Genomic DNA, 16,942 nt, shown 5'->3' with positions numbered 1-16,942 from the left:
CTTCCCGAAGACAAATATATTGGGAATTGTCAATATTTTAAATTTTTGAGAGGGAGCACAAAAAACCGATCGAACCTTCACTCTTTGCAAACTTGATTACCGTCACGTCTTTTGGCAAAACCCAGCTTAAACAACTTCCCTAGAGCTAATATGTTTGGAATGGTCAATATTTCAAATATTCGAGACGGTGCACAAAAAACTGATCGAACCTCGACTCTGCGTAAACTTTATAACCGCTACGTATTCTTCCCAACTTGCTTATCCTCGTGATGCCTCTTGCGCGAAGGGTTGGTCATTCCTCTGAATGCCAATCTCAGATGCCCGCTCCTCTTAGCGACTCCTTTTTCCTACATCTCCATGCCCGCTTTCCCCTAAACGGTCGCGCGTGCGGGCTGCCCTCAATGCAGTCCCGCTAAGTCCCCCACGTTTGCATGTCAAGTGTTTCTATGAGTGCTTGTCCAGCTCTGATACCATCTGTCATGGATTTAGCTGGTTTTGCCTAAGTCGTGCGGCACCGTTGCGTGTCCATCCGCAAAGGTCAGTCTCTCCGAAACATCTAATGGTCCCTTAAGACCTACAAAAGAGAAAACGGGTTAGAGAAAGCGCCTCACTCGGGATCCACAAGCAAACATTTCGAAAAACACTTGCATAGCCAATGCAAATTACAAACAGACTTTACAAGCTCTGAACGGTCGCACAACAAAGGATCCAAAATGGTCCACTATAGACCAAATATCTCTCACAAGTGTCCACATGACACAACCTTTATTTACAAGCCTAAAACGGCCACCAAACTCAACTAAAATGGGGTTGTTAAGCCTTCGACTGTCCCTCTACATGTTGTGCAACGCATGAACAAACCAAAATACACGGACATACATAAGCATTACATTAAAAGCCATGTTTACAGTTTTGCCCATGACAGACTGGTACCGAGGCGTACTGACCAATACCGCCCCAGATTTCGACCATTGCTGAGGCATGGTAAGTGTAGGTATTTTTAAGTTTTTGGATGTACCATCGGTATACCCTGGCATACCAACGGTACGTGCTGTACCGAGCGGAGCTCAATACGTCGGTACGAACCGGTATTTAAAACCTTGCTCCAGGGTATTGACATTAGATTGACGGCCAGTATCAAATACTGTCAAATCACCAAAGGAACCTCCTCATTGTGAGTTGTACTCTATAGTTGACCTATTGTTAGTAGCAAGGTTCGCAATACCGTACCGTACCGGAGTTTCGACCTGGGCTCGGTACCGGTACGGTACGGTATACCGAGCGGTACACCCAGGTGTACCGAGCGGTATATTCAGGCGTGCCGAGCTACAGTACTGCTACAGTGTCGGACCGGTAAGATGCGGTCCGCGTACCGAAAGCATGTCGGACCGGTACGTACCGCCCGTACCGGGCGGTATAGTTCGGTACGGCAAACCATGGTTAGTAGAGTCTTGAATGGTCAATGGACTGATGAGAGAGCTAAAAATTATGGTACAGGGATGAGAAGCAAAATATTGTCTTGTACAAAAAAGCAGCATGCAAAGTTACATCCGTAAGGAACTAACATCTCAAACTATATAAAAAGGATTGTCATCTAGTGCATACTGGATGCATATTATTCCCTAGCCAGACCTGGACCGATCGGTACCAGTACACTGGTATGTATGAGTGAAGATGAAGGAGAAGGCGAAGGCACAGTAAAGGAAGGAAGAAAAGGAGGCAGTGGAGGAAGAGGAGAAGAGGTGTATGCGCTAGGTGGCTGTGCGCAGAGATGGTGAGTGGCGACATCACATGATGTATCCTGTGTGATTGAGATGCGATTAGGGCAAAGGTGGTGCAGAGCAACAATGTACAAGGTCATGACGTGCACGATTAGGGCAAAGGTGTAAACATATTTTTTACATTTTATATGGGCAGGTTGAACTGTCCAAAACGGGGGCAGTCCACATACTGGTTCACACACCAGGACTGTTATGTACATACCAGTCCAGGCAAAACATCATTTGTTGCTCTATGTTTGATAAAAAAGTTACATATATTGAGGTATTATACCTTGACAAACTAATAGCAAAGGACACTGATAGAAGAAAAAGAAAAGTATTGTACCTCAAAAACTTTCTGCCAAATGGCTTCTTGCCCATTGAAAGCAAGTGGTAAGTTGACCCCTTGGAGAACCATCCAATCAATTTCCTTCTCCCATCTTTCCCAACTCCACCATGCATATGAATCTTAACACAATAAAAAACAAAGTTCACAACATGGAAGAAACAAATATAAATAGCATACAACTGGGGTGTCATCCCCTAGAATGCCACCCGAGGCAGTTCCAAGGGCTGGCATTTCACATCATAAACTATGCATCAATATCTTAGCCAATTTATCCAAACACCGTAAAGGTTCTAGCAAAATCAAGGGTCGCAAGTACAAGCAACACAAACTCACACTAGAATGTTACCATCATGGACAAATATTAGCACGAGGGCATGCCAACATTATGTAAAACGAGTACAAGGGCAGCGCAAAGTAGTAAAAAGCTCACGCAATGTGTCAGTTAAAATGCACCATGCACACACATTCAATGCACCATGGAAGTGCTGGAGAAGTGAAAGCATTTACAAAATATAACCATAAACTAATTGAACTTGTTGTTATATGACAGAATTCAGTGTTTAAAGTAAATTGAACCATTTGCATTAAAAAAAGTTAACTGACAATTTAAATGGATTGACAACACTGATCTAACAACGTGTTGATGGCCGAACAGTTATGGATAGTTATTTGTTGATGACCGACAACTTGGTAGGTAGTTGCTGGAGGGGTCAATAACCAGGTAGTCAGCAGTCAAGAGGTCACCAGCAATGGAACTAAATGGCAACAAACATATGTCATGGTAACTGACTATATATTTTAGATGAGTTTAAGCATACAACAGATGATGACTCTCCATGGTCCAAAGACACTGAAATGACTATAAATCAAATGGCTCAAACTTGCCATTCTTGGAAAATGTCGCTTCCTGCTGCCCAACTAATAGTGGAGAGAAATCTATTCATGAAATTAATGATTTATTAAACATATCCTCATTTCTTTTGCGAAACAATTTTTTACTAGATGCATAATGAAGAAACATTCTAGAGAATGTAATCACTAAAAATAGCTAATTGACCTAGATGGACTTAAGGACTATGACATTCTAACAGATTTACTATCTCTTAGCACATGTTTCAGTAGGTTTAACTTCTATGATTGTAAAATGTTAGTTAGAACTTGGAGGCAACCACCATGATTGTACATGTAACATCTGCACCTATGTAGGTGCTGAATCCACATCTAGTACAAACATTTTCTGGCCCATCCAAATTTCAGTTAGAAACATATAGAAAGCACAAATATCATGAGGCTAGATTATAACAAATTATGGAGTCTGATATGCTTATAGATGGTGACAAGCAACCATGTATAAAGCCGAAAGTGGAGCAAATTAGCACTCAGTTCAGCAAATTTAATCCAAAAAAATCAAACAAAAAAATATATTTCATTTTTAAATGTGAACCTCCATTATATGCTCTGAAGTGAATGGTATAAAGAATGGAACTTCATGGAGGTTATAATCACGTTAATTTTACCTCTTTGTTCCAGCTTTCGTATTTTATTTTAACTAATAGCTATGTTGTTCAAAAACAGTGAAACTATCCATTTATTTCTCTTCTTTTGAGGATAAATAATGTACCGAAGTACATAAGATGCTCAAATAATTTGTAGTAGTATTCACTAAAATTTACGAAACTAAAAGAAAAAATGTCCTTATGCTAGCTCTCATACATACACATGCCAAAAGTTGGTTTCTTGGATTTTCAGACTAGATTAAACTCGTTTCAACTTTATGTGTAGCTTTTAAGTAATATAAAAACTAGAAAGTGAATTTCAAATAATAGCTATCAAGATGAAATTAGATACTTCTGTCTCACATTAATAGACTTCTAGACCAAACTAAGGGGGCTATTGAGCGCCAAATCAACTTAAAAAATAAATAATAAAGTAACTTACAACTGGATGTAACAGCATTCTGGTAGTAACTCAACGGAACAGGTCTTTGTACCAAAATACCAGCCGAAGGAACATGCGGAAGGGAGCCCACTTTTGGTAGAGATGACAACTGTAGACCACCGGTCTTCTCCCAAGATATGTGTATCAGACACCAGTGTTTTAAGTACCAATGGAGACCAGCAGAAAGTTCCACACCACTTGTCCCTTGGATTCTGTTAAAACATTGACAGAGTATTTCAATATTGGAACACAAACCAGGAGGCACAATTACAGGATAAGCATCTGAAGTATTTTTTAAATACTTTCATATTTCACTAATTAAAAAAAAATGAAAAACCATATACAAAAACTTATAGTAGCATAATTCTGTACCAAAATTCCGATATCCATAAATCTTGATGGAAAGGAGTTCCATAAATTAGAAACAAATTTATTGGCCAAGACATCCAGATGTTGTCCCACACAATATCTTGATGGACACAGTCTAACAAACAGAACCATTAGAAGGAAGAAAGAAAGCCAACTAGATGGATTTTCAGCATCGACCAAGGAAAGCAGTAAGTAAAACCAATCAGATATAGAAGAATCAAGCTCCCTTCCATCTTTACCCAATGAATAAAAAATGTCAACAAAGTACAAAAGAATGCCTCTGCATACTGTATCCAACACAACCAAGCTACATTTAAGTAATTTGACTCCCAACTTATTCACCCTGGTTGATGACTTGGTGCCAAATTAGCATTCAACAAGAATAAGAAGGTCACCCTCCCACATCTTATGAGGAAAAACAAAATAATAATGTAGTAAAAATTAGCATCCATCAAAAATAAGGAGGTTGCCATCATACATCTTATGAGGAAGACCAAAACAATAATGTAGTAACCAATTAACAATATTACCAATCTAGCCTTGTTTTACTAATCTTATACTTTAGCAATTTCATTGAGGACCATACTCTTCATGGATTTTTCTATATTTTGTCAGTGAAGTTCAATCTGATAAAAGAACAAAGCAAATAAGCATTTTAATCTTCAATTTACAAAATCACCAACCTATACCATCAATGAACAAAAGAATGAATCAATATAAATATGAAAAACAATTAATGGTACTTACAGTATTTCTGGGAATCCTTTTGTACTTAATGATGGATGGTTGCTAATAATGAAGCATGCTACTCCACCACATGTTTCCTTAAAAATAAGTCCAGTGAAGTGTTATCCACTTAGCAGAGAATACAGTGATGAAAAAATTGAACATTTAAATGATCTGGATGTTGACAATTACTACAATCATATAGATACAAAAGATATCTTGATTAATATAGAACTTTGAAAGAGGATTGACACAATACTCCAATCAACAAATAGATGCAACTAAACGATCTAAAATTTCAAGTATTCATCTGCCACGTATCTCTATTGGATATTATATTCGCCTTCATCTAGCAAAAGTTTTTATACTTGTTTGAACCTATTACTGAATAGAATATATTAAACATGAATTAACTACTTGAACTTGTTACACATGTTAAGTTCCCTTACCCATGTCCCAATTTTCTTTCTAAAGATAAATGAGTTTGCAGAACACTTAAAAGGAATAATCATTGAGTATTAGCAAGATTCAATTGTCCATGACACATCAGAAAATGTTAGATCTTTTAATATAGTCTAATCACGAAGGAGTTAGTAAAATACACTAATGAAGAGTGCAGATCCAATTTAATTATCAGCCAAAAGCCAGTCCTTTGTATCTTGCTGAAAAACCTCCTATAAATCAATTCCCTTATGGATATTGAACAATTTTCTTTTTTGCTTTTCTCCACAAAATATTTACTAACTTGTAGACTCCTTTAATTAAGTTAACAGTAGCACTTTAACATCAACAAAATTGTTTTTCGATATGACCATTTGCTACTAATTTTCCATTTCTTCCAATTGCATCAACGAGGTCATGATAGCTACATCCACTTGAAATAACAAAGTTCCTCATCAATTACTAAAAGAATATTTGAGGACCTAAGCACCAAAATAACCCAACCATATACAACAGTTACTTAAATCTCTATCCTTCTAATTTTTGTCTTTATGACCTTGATGCTAGAGTCGATTTAACCTTCGAACTGAGTCCTGAATTTTTCAGGTTATCTGCACATTATCTGTCCTAGATTTTGCATTCTCAGATGTTTCGATGAGACAATGGCTTGTTTTGTTCTTCATGCATCTATACCATTTGCTGCTTCATTGATCAGTCTATCTTGTCGCTAGTCCAAATTTTCAATTTAACACAATATAGTGTTGGTCGATTTTAGATGTATTACTTAGTTCATCATAAGAACGACTCTGCACTTACCAAAAATGGTTCCTGAGAGTTCTTGGAAATAATCCAGCAGCTTCAGTTATGTTCTTTGCAATTATTTTCTGTTAATTGCAATTAGTTCTTGGAAAATGTTAATGCATCCTAATGTTAATCACGAAAACTAAAATGATCAACAGTCATCAGGTTCTAAACTGATGCATAGAATTTTCCTTGTAGACACAAACAATTGTGCTACATGACCTACATCATTCTTGCTTCCAAGTAATCTAACTATTAACTGAATCCACTGTAATATTCAGAAGTGTCACTGTTAGATACTATGTAGCCACTAGTTACTATTATTACACAGGAGATCAACAGTTGATACAAATTCCTGCCTGTAATCCACCCTTAACAAGAAGTGGCAAATAAGCAAGGTGGTCAAACATTTGTAATAATTTTCTGTACATGTTTGAATGTGGAAGATGTTGCCAAAGTGCATGGAAATGCAAGAATTTCTTGAATAACATACCATGATCCTCTATACAATGATGCCAATACTTCCACTTGTCAATTTTTTCCTCCTTTGAAGATTCAGGTAATTCAACTCTCCTAAAGTAATCCAAGAACCAACGGTCTAGCACACTAGAGCACATCAAGAATCAAATCCATAAAAGCCCAATTCAGCAGAAACCTTTCAAGAAATGCAGAACCGCGTAGTCCTATAACAAGTTTGGGCAATAAATTCTACAGAATCATATTATTTGATCGTCTGTCTAAGGTAAGAGAAATTAGCAATAAAGACGTCGGCGACCTTGGAAACCATCTCAAACTCGAAGTTGGAAACGTGAAAAAGGAGGAGGCGGGCGAGGAGGCCAGGGGCGGCGGCCACCTGGATGACGGCGGCGAGGGCCTCCGTTCTTGGATGTCGACAAGACTCTATATAGATTGGAGGACTCCAGCGGAGAAGAGCCATTCGTCCATGCGACGAGGCCTAGGAGAAAGACAAGAGAGAGAGGAAGGAACCCAAGACTCGGGGAAATGGACGAAGAAGGAAACCAATTCAGCAGAAACCAGATAATTTAACCCTCCTAAAGAAATCCAAGAACCAACGATCTAGCACATCAAGAATCAAACCCATAAAGCCTCGATTCAACACAAACCTTTCAAGAAATGTAGAAACGCGTAGTCCTGCAACAAGTTTAGGAAATAAATTCTACGTATTCATATTTTTTGATCGTCTGTCTTAGTAAGAGACATTATCAAGAACTTGCCGACCTTGGAAACGATCTCGAATTCGAAGCTGGAAACGTGGAATGGGAGGAGGCGGGAGAGAAGGCCACGGGCGGCGGCCACCTGGACGGCGGGCGGTAAGCGCTCCCGTTCTTGGATGTGCAGGACTCGATAAAGGTGGGATGACTCCAGCGGAGAAGAGCCGGCCGCCCATGGGAGGAGGAAAACGAGAAAGAGAAGAGAGAGGAAGAGAGCGAAGAGGGGACGGATTCCGGGTAGCGGGCGAGGAGAAGCCATGGGAATGGCCGGCCGGTCGGAGCATTTTTAAGTGGGTGAGTGGGGAAGGGGTGTGTCACCTGTGTCCCGTCCCATTCACCACGCACGAGAGAATGCGCTACCAGAAAGGTCCTCATAACTCTCTTTGTTGGACCCACACAAAACAACCAATCGGAAGGTGTCCTTTGGTATCCCGGCTCACACTAGATACGGATGTAGGATGACGCGGTGCTTACATAAGCCAGGAGAAGAGAACAGCGCAGGCCGGCAAGGGTTTTCGGGATTTTTGTATCATCCTCTACATTTAAGTATAATTTAATATCCATAATTCTTATTTATTCTTGTTAACATAAACGTCAGAAAATGAGATTTGATCTATCAAGACTTTATCCAATCTATCCATATACTGATCTATCAAGACTTTATCCAATCTAATCAATACATTTCAAAAATTACACTAATATCCATCATGTTAGCCCAAATTGTTTCCTATATTCGATCAAACCCTAAAATTATAGAATTCACTCATCCGTAAACATATACATTATATTAAAATTTTATAGGAGCAAATATTTCATTACGAAACTTTGAATATGTATAATGGATTTGTCAGAATACTATTGATATCAAGTTTTTTACCCTTAATTGATTATAGCAAGTTAATTTTTACAATAGAATAATTTGATATTCAAGTATAATTAGATTATTACATTATCATCGATAGGATATGTACAACAAGGATTATAAAAGAGACAACATTGCACATATTAGGATAAAAATTCTTGACGATAATGAATACTAAATGCATGGCATGTAAATACATTCGAAGGAGATGAGGTATTAAAATTCTGACATACCTTGTGTGACTCAAGGAAGCTCAGGATGTTTGCAATGCTCAACAACAGCCATGAGGAGTCCATAAGTCCTCACGAAGACAATGTAAACAATTTCTTGTTGCAATTATTTTTTTTGAAAAAGTAAATATTTATTTATTAATTTAACTAATTACATCATAAACAAGGGAGAATAAAAATCTGATTTCTAAAAGAAAAAACTCAGGTGAACTCTCCCGAGGCCAATTAGCTTGTGGGAACAAGTGTTAAGGGTTCTACTTATATAAGAAAATATATTGATAATGATTTAATGTACAATATGTAGCCCACAATTAATTTGCTGCTTAATCTCTTATAGTTACTTTTAGTTATGATATTTTTTACTTTATATTATATAATAAATATATTATGATATTTATGAAACTATGCAATGAGAATTAGATTACGAAGAGATCATAATAATTAATTAGACCAATTTATCTTTAAACATAAATTTTAAATATTTATGGTCATAGATTACGGACATCTAATCGGATAAACTGATATATTATATACTTATCAATATGATGGAGATAATTGGTCTCATAGTTGTTTGTGTGAGAACACTAGGAGTATAGTGCAAGTGCTTAGTTTACTAAATGATTCGCTTACAGAATGTTGAATGGTTAATAATACCTTATCGTCAAATAATGATTCCGTAGTCTAAATTATGTATCTAGTCCTTAGACTTGAGGCACCAAGGATATCTTGTTTAAGTACTTCATTCTTTGATACCAGACTTATAGGTTTAGAAGTTTCAGATCTAGTATAAATCGTTATTGGGAATAGTAGCCAACCTTATAAGGCAATTGGGTATCAATAAAGGATCATCCACTCTTAGTATCATTAGAGAAATATCTCATATGTTCTCAATCAAGCAAATCCCTAGCTAGGGTCACTTCAGATTGAGAGAGAATGAGTTCTCTGAGAGAATTCAATAAGAGACTAGGATGGATCCCATATGGGCCTGACAACACCATGCCCAATATACAATCTCTAGGATATTAGATGGATTGAAGACTTTAAATACATAGTAAATGAGGACAGATAGGTCCAATGGATTAGATTCTCTTGTACCTGTTGGGAAATCATAAGGGGGCGACATCATATGCGCAGCGGAAGAACAAGAAAACAAAAATCCCCGATTCCCAAAAAGATGTTCATCGTCGTGCGAAGATTGGTGCGCAAAATCCGCAAAAACACAAAACTGCGTATAGAGATTGTGTTACCTAGGGAGATCGTATATCCCTGTTTCCTTGCAGATCCTTAGGAGAGGGTGAAGGAGGTCAAGCGTCCTCCTCTCTAGCGGTGATCCACACAGCAGGGTTGCGACGACGCTCCTCAAAACTCCAGGCCTACTCTGAGGTGGAGAGGGAGAGGAGAATAGGAAGGGCAAGCAAAGACTCTAGCCTATGAGGCTGTGAATCCCTCCTATTTATAGAGATCCCGTGTCAAAACCCTAATGGGTCCTTTCCCTAGTGGGTATTGGATCTGCATCCAATAAGACAAGGGCTCCGTCGGATATCTCATATCCGAACCTCTACTCATCGCAATGCCTACCATATGTGTGTGACCCTCTAGGCCCAATATCGAGCTGGCCGTGAGTCATACCTGTCAGAACTCCTTCTAACTCAGTGAATTATTATCTCTGTAATAATTCACTCGACTCATCGACTACGGAAGTACTAGGCCACTACGCCGTAGTCCCCAGACGATACAGGGGAATCCAATCCATTGGACCTGTCTGTCCTCAGTTACCATGTACCTATAGTCCCTCATCCATCTAATATCCCAGAGACCGTATATCGAGCATGGTGCTGTCAGACCCATACGGTTTCTACTCGAGTCTCGCTCTAATCGGATTCTCCCGGAGAACTCTTTCTCTCTCAACCCGAATGACCCTGGCCAGGGATTTGTCTGAGCAAGAACACATGGGATATTCCTCTCATGATACCAAGAGTGGATGATCCTCTATCGACACTCAATAGCCCTCGTAAGGTCGACTACCACTCCCAATGACCAGCTGTACTAGATCTGGGAACAGCCAAACCTATAAGTCTGGTATCAAAGAGTGGAGCACTCATACAGGACATCCTTGGTGTCTCAAGTCTAAGAACCAGATACACCACTAGGACTACGGAATCGTTGTCTGACAATAAGGCATCATCAACCATCCAGCATTCCGTAAGCGGATCAATCAGTGAACTCATTCTCCAATGAGCACCTGTACTGTATCCCTAGTGTCCCTACACGAGCAGCTATGAGACCAGCTGCATCCATCATATGGACGGGTATACAGCACACCAGTCTATCCGGTTATCACGATGTCCCTCTCGAGTAACCTATGACCGGGATTATTTAGGATATGTGTTTAAAGGTGAATCGATCTCATTATCGTGATCTCATCACGATCCGATTCCCATTGCACAAATCCAAGGACATCACAATATATATGCATTTATGCAATAGTTATAAAGTGATATATGCCAAAATATAATAAGCAAAAAGATTCTGTATCAAGTCACACGTGCCATCACTCACGTGATTGGCTTGCTGGGCACTTATGACTAGCAATCTCCCACTTGACCTAAAGCCAATCACCTATGTGTCTGATCCCCATCAGACCCCTGTGACGCTCAAAGACAATCTGAGACAATGGCTTTGTTAGTGGATCTGCAATGTTATCTTCGGATGGAACTCTTTCCACTGCTACATCTCCTCGGGTCACGATCTCTCTGATAAGGTGGAACCTCCTCAGAACATGCTTAGATTTCTGATGAGACCTAGGTTCCTTCGCTTGAGCAATTGCCCCGTTGTTGTCGCAATATAGGGAAATCGGCTCCTCACTATCCGGCACGACTCCCAAATCTGTGATGAACTTCTTCAACCAGACTCCCTCCTTTGCTGCATCTGATGCAACAATGTACTCCGCCTCTGTGGTCGAGTCAGCAGTGGTATCTTGCTTGGAACTCTTCCAGCACACTGCTCCTCCATTCAAGGTGTACACATACCCTGAATTCGACTTGCTATCATCGACATCAGACTGAAAACTTGAGTCAGTGTAGCCTTCAACCTTAAGGCTATTACCTCCATATACTAGTAAAAGATCCTTAGTCCTTCTCAAGTACTTAAGGATACACCTTACTGCTTTCCAGTGCTCCAAGCCTGGATCCGCCTGATACTTGCTCGTGACACTCAGAGCATGCGCTATATCAGGCCTAGTACATAGCATGGCATACATGATAGACCCTATTGCTGAGGCATAAGGTATCATATCCATGTTCGCCCTTTCTTCTGGAGTCTTTGGGGACATACTCGTAGAAAGCGATATCCCATGTCTCATCGGTATGAGACCTCTTTTGGAATTTTCCATGCCAAACCTTTTGACAATAGTTTCTATGTACCTGGACTGGGACAAGCCAAGCATCCTTTTGGATCTATCTCTATAGATTCTAATCCCCAAGATATAAGATGCTTCTCCTAAGTCCTTCATGGAGAAGTGTCTAGATAACCAAGCCTTTATTGTGGATAGCATTCCTATGTCATTCCCAATGATGAGGATGTCATCCACATATAACACCAAAAAGCTAATAGCGCTCCCACTTACCTTTCTGTATACGCAAGGCTCATCTTCGTTCTTAACGAAGTCATAAGATCTGATTGCCTCATCAAATCTTATGTTCCAACTTCGGGAAGCTTGCTTTAGTCCATAAATGGATCTAAGCAACCTACACACCTTATCTGGGCAGTTCTTGGACACGAATCCCTCAGGTTGCATCATATACACCTCCTCCTCCAGGTTCCCGTTGAGGAATGCGGTTTTCACATCCATCTGCCAGATCTCATAATCATAGTGTGCTGCAATAGCCAATAGAATTCTGATGGATTTTAGCATTGCTACGGGTGAGAAAGTTTCGTCGTAGTCAACACCTTGCCTTTGACGATACCCCTTAGCCACTAGCCTTGCTTTATAGGTCTCTACCTTTCCATCTACTCCGATCTTTTTCTTAAAGATCCACTTGCAACCGATGGGTACAATACCTTCGGGTGCATCAACTAGGTTCCAAACCTTATTGGAGTACATAGAATCCATCTCAGAATTCATGGCTTCTTTCCACTTCCCGGAGTCTATACTCATAATAGCCTCCTCGTAGGTCTGAGGATCAATATCCTCTACATCCTCTGCTCTAATATGTCCCACATATCTCTCAGGAGGATGGGATACTCTATCAGACCTGCGTAAAGTTGAAACTTGTGTATTAGATACCTGAACAGACTCGGGCTGTAGAGTGGTGCTTGAGCTTGGTTCTCCAACCTCGCTCAATTCTATCATTCTCCCACTGTCTCCATCAAGAATGTGTTCCTTCTCAAGGAACACTGCTCTCTTAGCTACAAAGACCTTTTGGTCCTCGAGATGATAGAAGTAATACCCACAAGTTTCCTTGGGGTATCCCACAAATTTACATCGCCCTGTCCTTGATTCTAACTTATCGGGGTTGTGTCTTTTAACATGGGCAGAGCAGCCCCAAATCTTAACTACTTTAAGATCAGGCTTCTTCCCTTTCCATATCTCATATGGTGTAGACACCACCGACTTAGTTGGAACTCTGTTCAGAAGGTAAGCTGCGGTTTCTAGGGCATATCCCCAGAATGAGATGGGTAGGTCAGCGAAACTCATCATGGACCGTACCATATCTAATAATGTACGATTTCTCCTTTCAGAGACACCATTGAGCTGAGGTGTATAAGGAGGTGTCCATTGGGATAATATCTCATGGTCCTTGAGGAAGTGAGTAAACTCTGTACTTAAGTACTCACCTCCTCGATCTGATCGAAGAGTTTTGATACTCTTTCCAGTCTAGTTCTCCACCTCATTCTTATACTCTCTAAATTTCTCAAAGGACTCGGACTTGTACTTCATTAAGTACACATATCCATACCTTGAGAAATCATCAGTAAATGTAATGAAGTAGGAGTAACCTCCAATGGCATGAGTTGACATGGGTCCACATACATCACTATGTATGAGTTCCAACAACTCAGTGGCTCTCTCTCCAGTTCCACTAAATGGAGAGTTGGTCAGTTTTCCACGAATGCAAGGCTCACAAGTTGCATATGACACATAGTCGAATGGATCTAGATATCCATCATTTAGCAACTTTTGAATCCTTCTTTCATGGTTGTGACCTAGCCTACAATGTCACAGGTATGCACTGTTCAACTCATCTCGTTTCCTTTTGGACACATTTATATTCATGATATGTGGAGTGGTGTCTAACATAAATAAACCATTATGCAATGTTCCTTTCGTGATGATCTTATCATCTAATAATATCGAACAACCATTGTTCTCAAAAACAAATTTATATCCACTAACTGTTAAACATGAAATGGAGATAATGTTTTTGATAATAGAAGGAACAAAATAACATGCATCTAATGCAATAAAAGCTCCACTAGGCAGATGTAGGGCGACCTCGCCAACAGCTAATACAGCAACTTTTGCTCCATTACCCATCTTGAGGTCCATCTCGCCTCTCTCTAGTCTCCTAGGCCTTGCCAGAACCTGCAACGAATTACATATATGATAAGCACTACCGGTATCTAATACCCATGTGTTATCATAAGAGTCTGACAAATGGAGACTGATCATGAATGTACCTGAAGCTTCATCAAGCTTTTGTTTCGCCCTTTCTGCAAGGTACTCTTTACAGTTTCTCTTCCAGTGCCCATCTTTACCACAGTGGAAGCACTGGCCTTTGTCCTTTGTTGGGTCTTTCTTAGCAACCTTTGCTTTACCTTGTTTGCCCTTGCCCTTTCCCTTCTTAAGGGACCTTTCTGCTTTCCTTTTCTTTCTGGTCTCACCAGTGTAGAGAACTGGCTTCTCTTTCTTAATAGTACTCTCTGCCTCCCTCAACATATTGAGGAGCTCTGGGAGAGTCACCTCAAGCTTGTTCATATTAAAGTTCATTATGAACTGTGAAAAGGAATCTGGTAGGGACTGAAGCACAATGTCCACACACAAGTTATCCTCTAGGACCATTCCTAGACCTGTGAGTTTCTCTATCCACTCAATCATCTTTAGGACATGGTTCTGAACCGGTGTCCCCTCAGTCATCCTAGCGCGGAAAAGGCTCTTGGATATCTCATATCGTTGAGTCCTTCCCTGTTCCTCAAACAATTTACGGATATGTAGGAGAATGGATCTGACATCCATCTTTTCATGTTGTCTCTGTAACTCTGGAGTCATAGAGCCCAACATATAGCACTGAGCAAGAGTGGAGTCATCAATGTACTTCACGTAGCGAGTGATCTCATCCTCGCTTGCCCCTTCTTCGGGCGTAGGCATCACTATATCAAGGACGTACACGATTTTCTCCGCTGTGAGAACAATTCTCAAGTTACGGAGCCAATCCGTATAATTTGGACTAGTGAGGCGGTTGACATCAAGTATGCCACGTAAGGGATTTGAAAGCGACATTTTCTGAAAATAAAGATGTAGCAAAAATGAATAACATGCAGATTTTGCAAGAAATAAACTATCAAGATATGGACTTCTATCTTAATATGCTCCCACTATTTTACTAACGAGTCACGCGACACCCTCAGCACGTGAAACGGAAGTCTCCGGCAGACTTCTAGTGGGGATCAGGATCCAATCAGCGTCTTAGTGTAACCTCGAGGGACTCGACCAATCACACTAAGCCTAAAAGGTAGACAACTCTTGCCGATCACAACTCCTTGTGATTCCCGTCCTGTTCGGCCTCCGAATCACCATGGCCTCGAGGGACTCGACCAACCATGATGCTCGGTTAAGTCAACACCTTCGTTACAAGATGAGTCTGATTTGATGATATACCCTCGAGGGACTCGACCAAGCATATCATGCCCTCAGGTCACCGGTGACATCTCTATGTCGTAAGCAAGATAGCGAATCGTGATATAGGTGAGTCTCGAGGGACTCGACCAACTCAACCTACACCGGGATTCGGTTCCTACTCATAACGATGGAAGGCCACGTGGGTCAATCTAATTGCCTCACGTTTATCGACTTAATATTATCGAGAGATGTTTCTATGATTTGGTCTCCTAATATGACATGTCACACATATACATATTTAATATATATCTACATCGCATGCAAATATATATACATATCTAGTATGTGTATAAGCAATCACACCAGATGATCATGGACCACAACCTAATATGATTAGGCCCGAGCCAGTAGGCCTAATCACTCACATCAAGATCTATGTGTGCAACGGTGCATCTCCATGCCTTGTGATCGTCCATCTCGTCCTCGTCGGTTCCGTCGACATCTTGATGCATCTCCATGCATCACGATCGTCCGTCTCGTGGGTCCCGCTATGGCTTCCACGCTCCCGCTGCGCCTCCTCATGTGATTACAACTTAATCATAGGCACGCAGGCCCGACAATAAACGAGAAATATAATGGAGGTTCGCAGACCTCAATAATAATAATCACAAGTACACACATCACACGGTCCATGATCATCCGTCCACTCATCATACATCACATGTATAAATATTCATCATCATGTAGGACTACTAGATAATAATAAAAATAATAATCAACTAAACCTTTTAATTAATTAATATTTTCTGAAATCAGGGATATATAGGGAATTTCTCAATTCCTAAGGGTATTTTCGTAATTTGGATAAAAGACAGAAACTGGAATTTCTCAAATTTCGAGGGGCAAAACTGTCTTTTGCGCAGAAAACCCTAATACCCTTTCCCCTTTTCGCTGCTGCGCCGCCGCCGCCGCCACCCTGCTGGCGGCGGCCTGTGCAGCGAGGGCGAGGGCACTGCCCTCGCCTGCAGGTGGCACGCCCGCTGGGGTCGCTGCCGCTGCAGGTGGGCGCCCCCGCGGGCGCCGCCGCCTTCGCGGGCGGTTCTGCCCGCGAGTCAGCGCCCGCAGGTGGTGCTGTCTCGCTGGCGGCCGCTCCTGCGGGGTTTTTGCCCGTGGGAGCAGCGGCCACAGGCGCCGCTGCCCTGCGGTGCCTCAGCCCGCGCTGCTGCCCCGCGGCGCCTCTGCCCGCGGGCTCAGTGGCCGCAGGCGCTTCTACCGAGCGGGCTCCCAGCCCCGCCGGCCGCAAGCCTGCTGCAAGCAGACCGCCGGCCGGTTGCTGCAGGCACAGCGCTTGCGCATGCGCCGGCGCTGTGCTGCCTGGCTGCGGCTGGCTGCAGGC

At 41.2% G+C, this 16,942-nt stretch overlaps 1 protein-coding gene across 13 annotated transcripts in view; it reads right to left on the bottom strand.

Annotated features, from left to right (window-relative positions):
- LOC135629625 (alpha-N-acetylglucosaminidase-like) overlaps positions 1-7,942 on the bottom strand; it is an 81,564-nt gene extending 73,622 nt beyond the window's left edge. For 8 of the 13 annotated variants that reach the window (XM_065137277.1, XM_065137284.1, XM_065137285.1 and 5 more), the window contains exons 1-4: positions 7,624-7,942; positions 5,164-5,240; positions 4,048-4,259; positions 2,107-2,228 (exon numbers count right to left, since the gene is read on the bottom strand). In XM_065137277.1, the coding sequence (XP_064993349.1) occupies positions 2,107-2,228; positions 4,048-4,065 (140 nt within the window). In that variant the 5' untranslated portion in view covers positions 4,066-4,259; positions 5,164-5,240; positions 7,624-7,942. Of the gene's footprint in view, positions 1-2,106; positions 2,229-4,047; positions 4,260-5,163; positions 5,241-6,877; positions 7,068-7,508; positions 7,537-7,623 lie in introns of all 13 variants that reach the window. The other 5 variants (XM_065137278.1, XM_065137281.1, XM_065137282.1 and 2 more) reach the window with 5 other exon arrangements.
- Positions 7,943-16,942: the final 9,000 nt, after the last annotated feature.

Source organism: Musa acuminata, chromosome BXJ3-1 (assembly GCF_036884655.1).
Source record: "Musa acuminata AAA Group cultivar baxijiao chromosome BXJ3-1, Cavendish_Baxijiao_AAA, whole genome shotgun sequence".
NCBI classification, from domain to species: Eukaryota; Viridiplantae; Streptophyta; class Magnoliopsida; order Zingiberales; family Musaceae; genus Musa; species Musa acuminata.
Note: the sequence above shows the minus strand (reverse complement) of the source record. Positions and strands in the feature narration are given on the sequence as shown.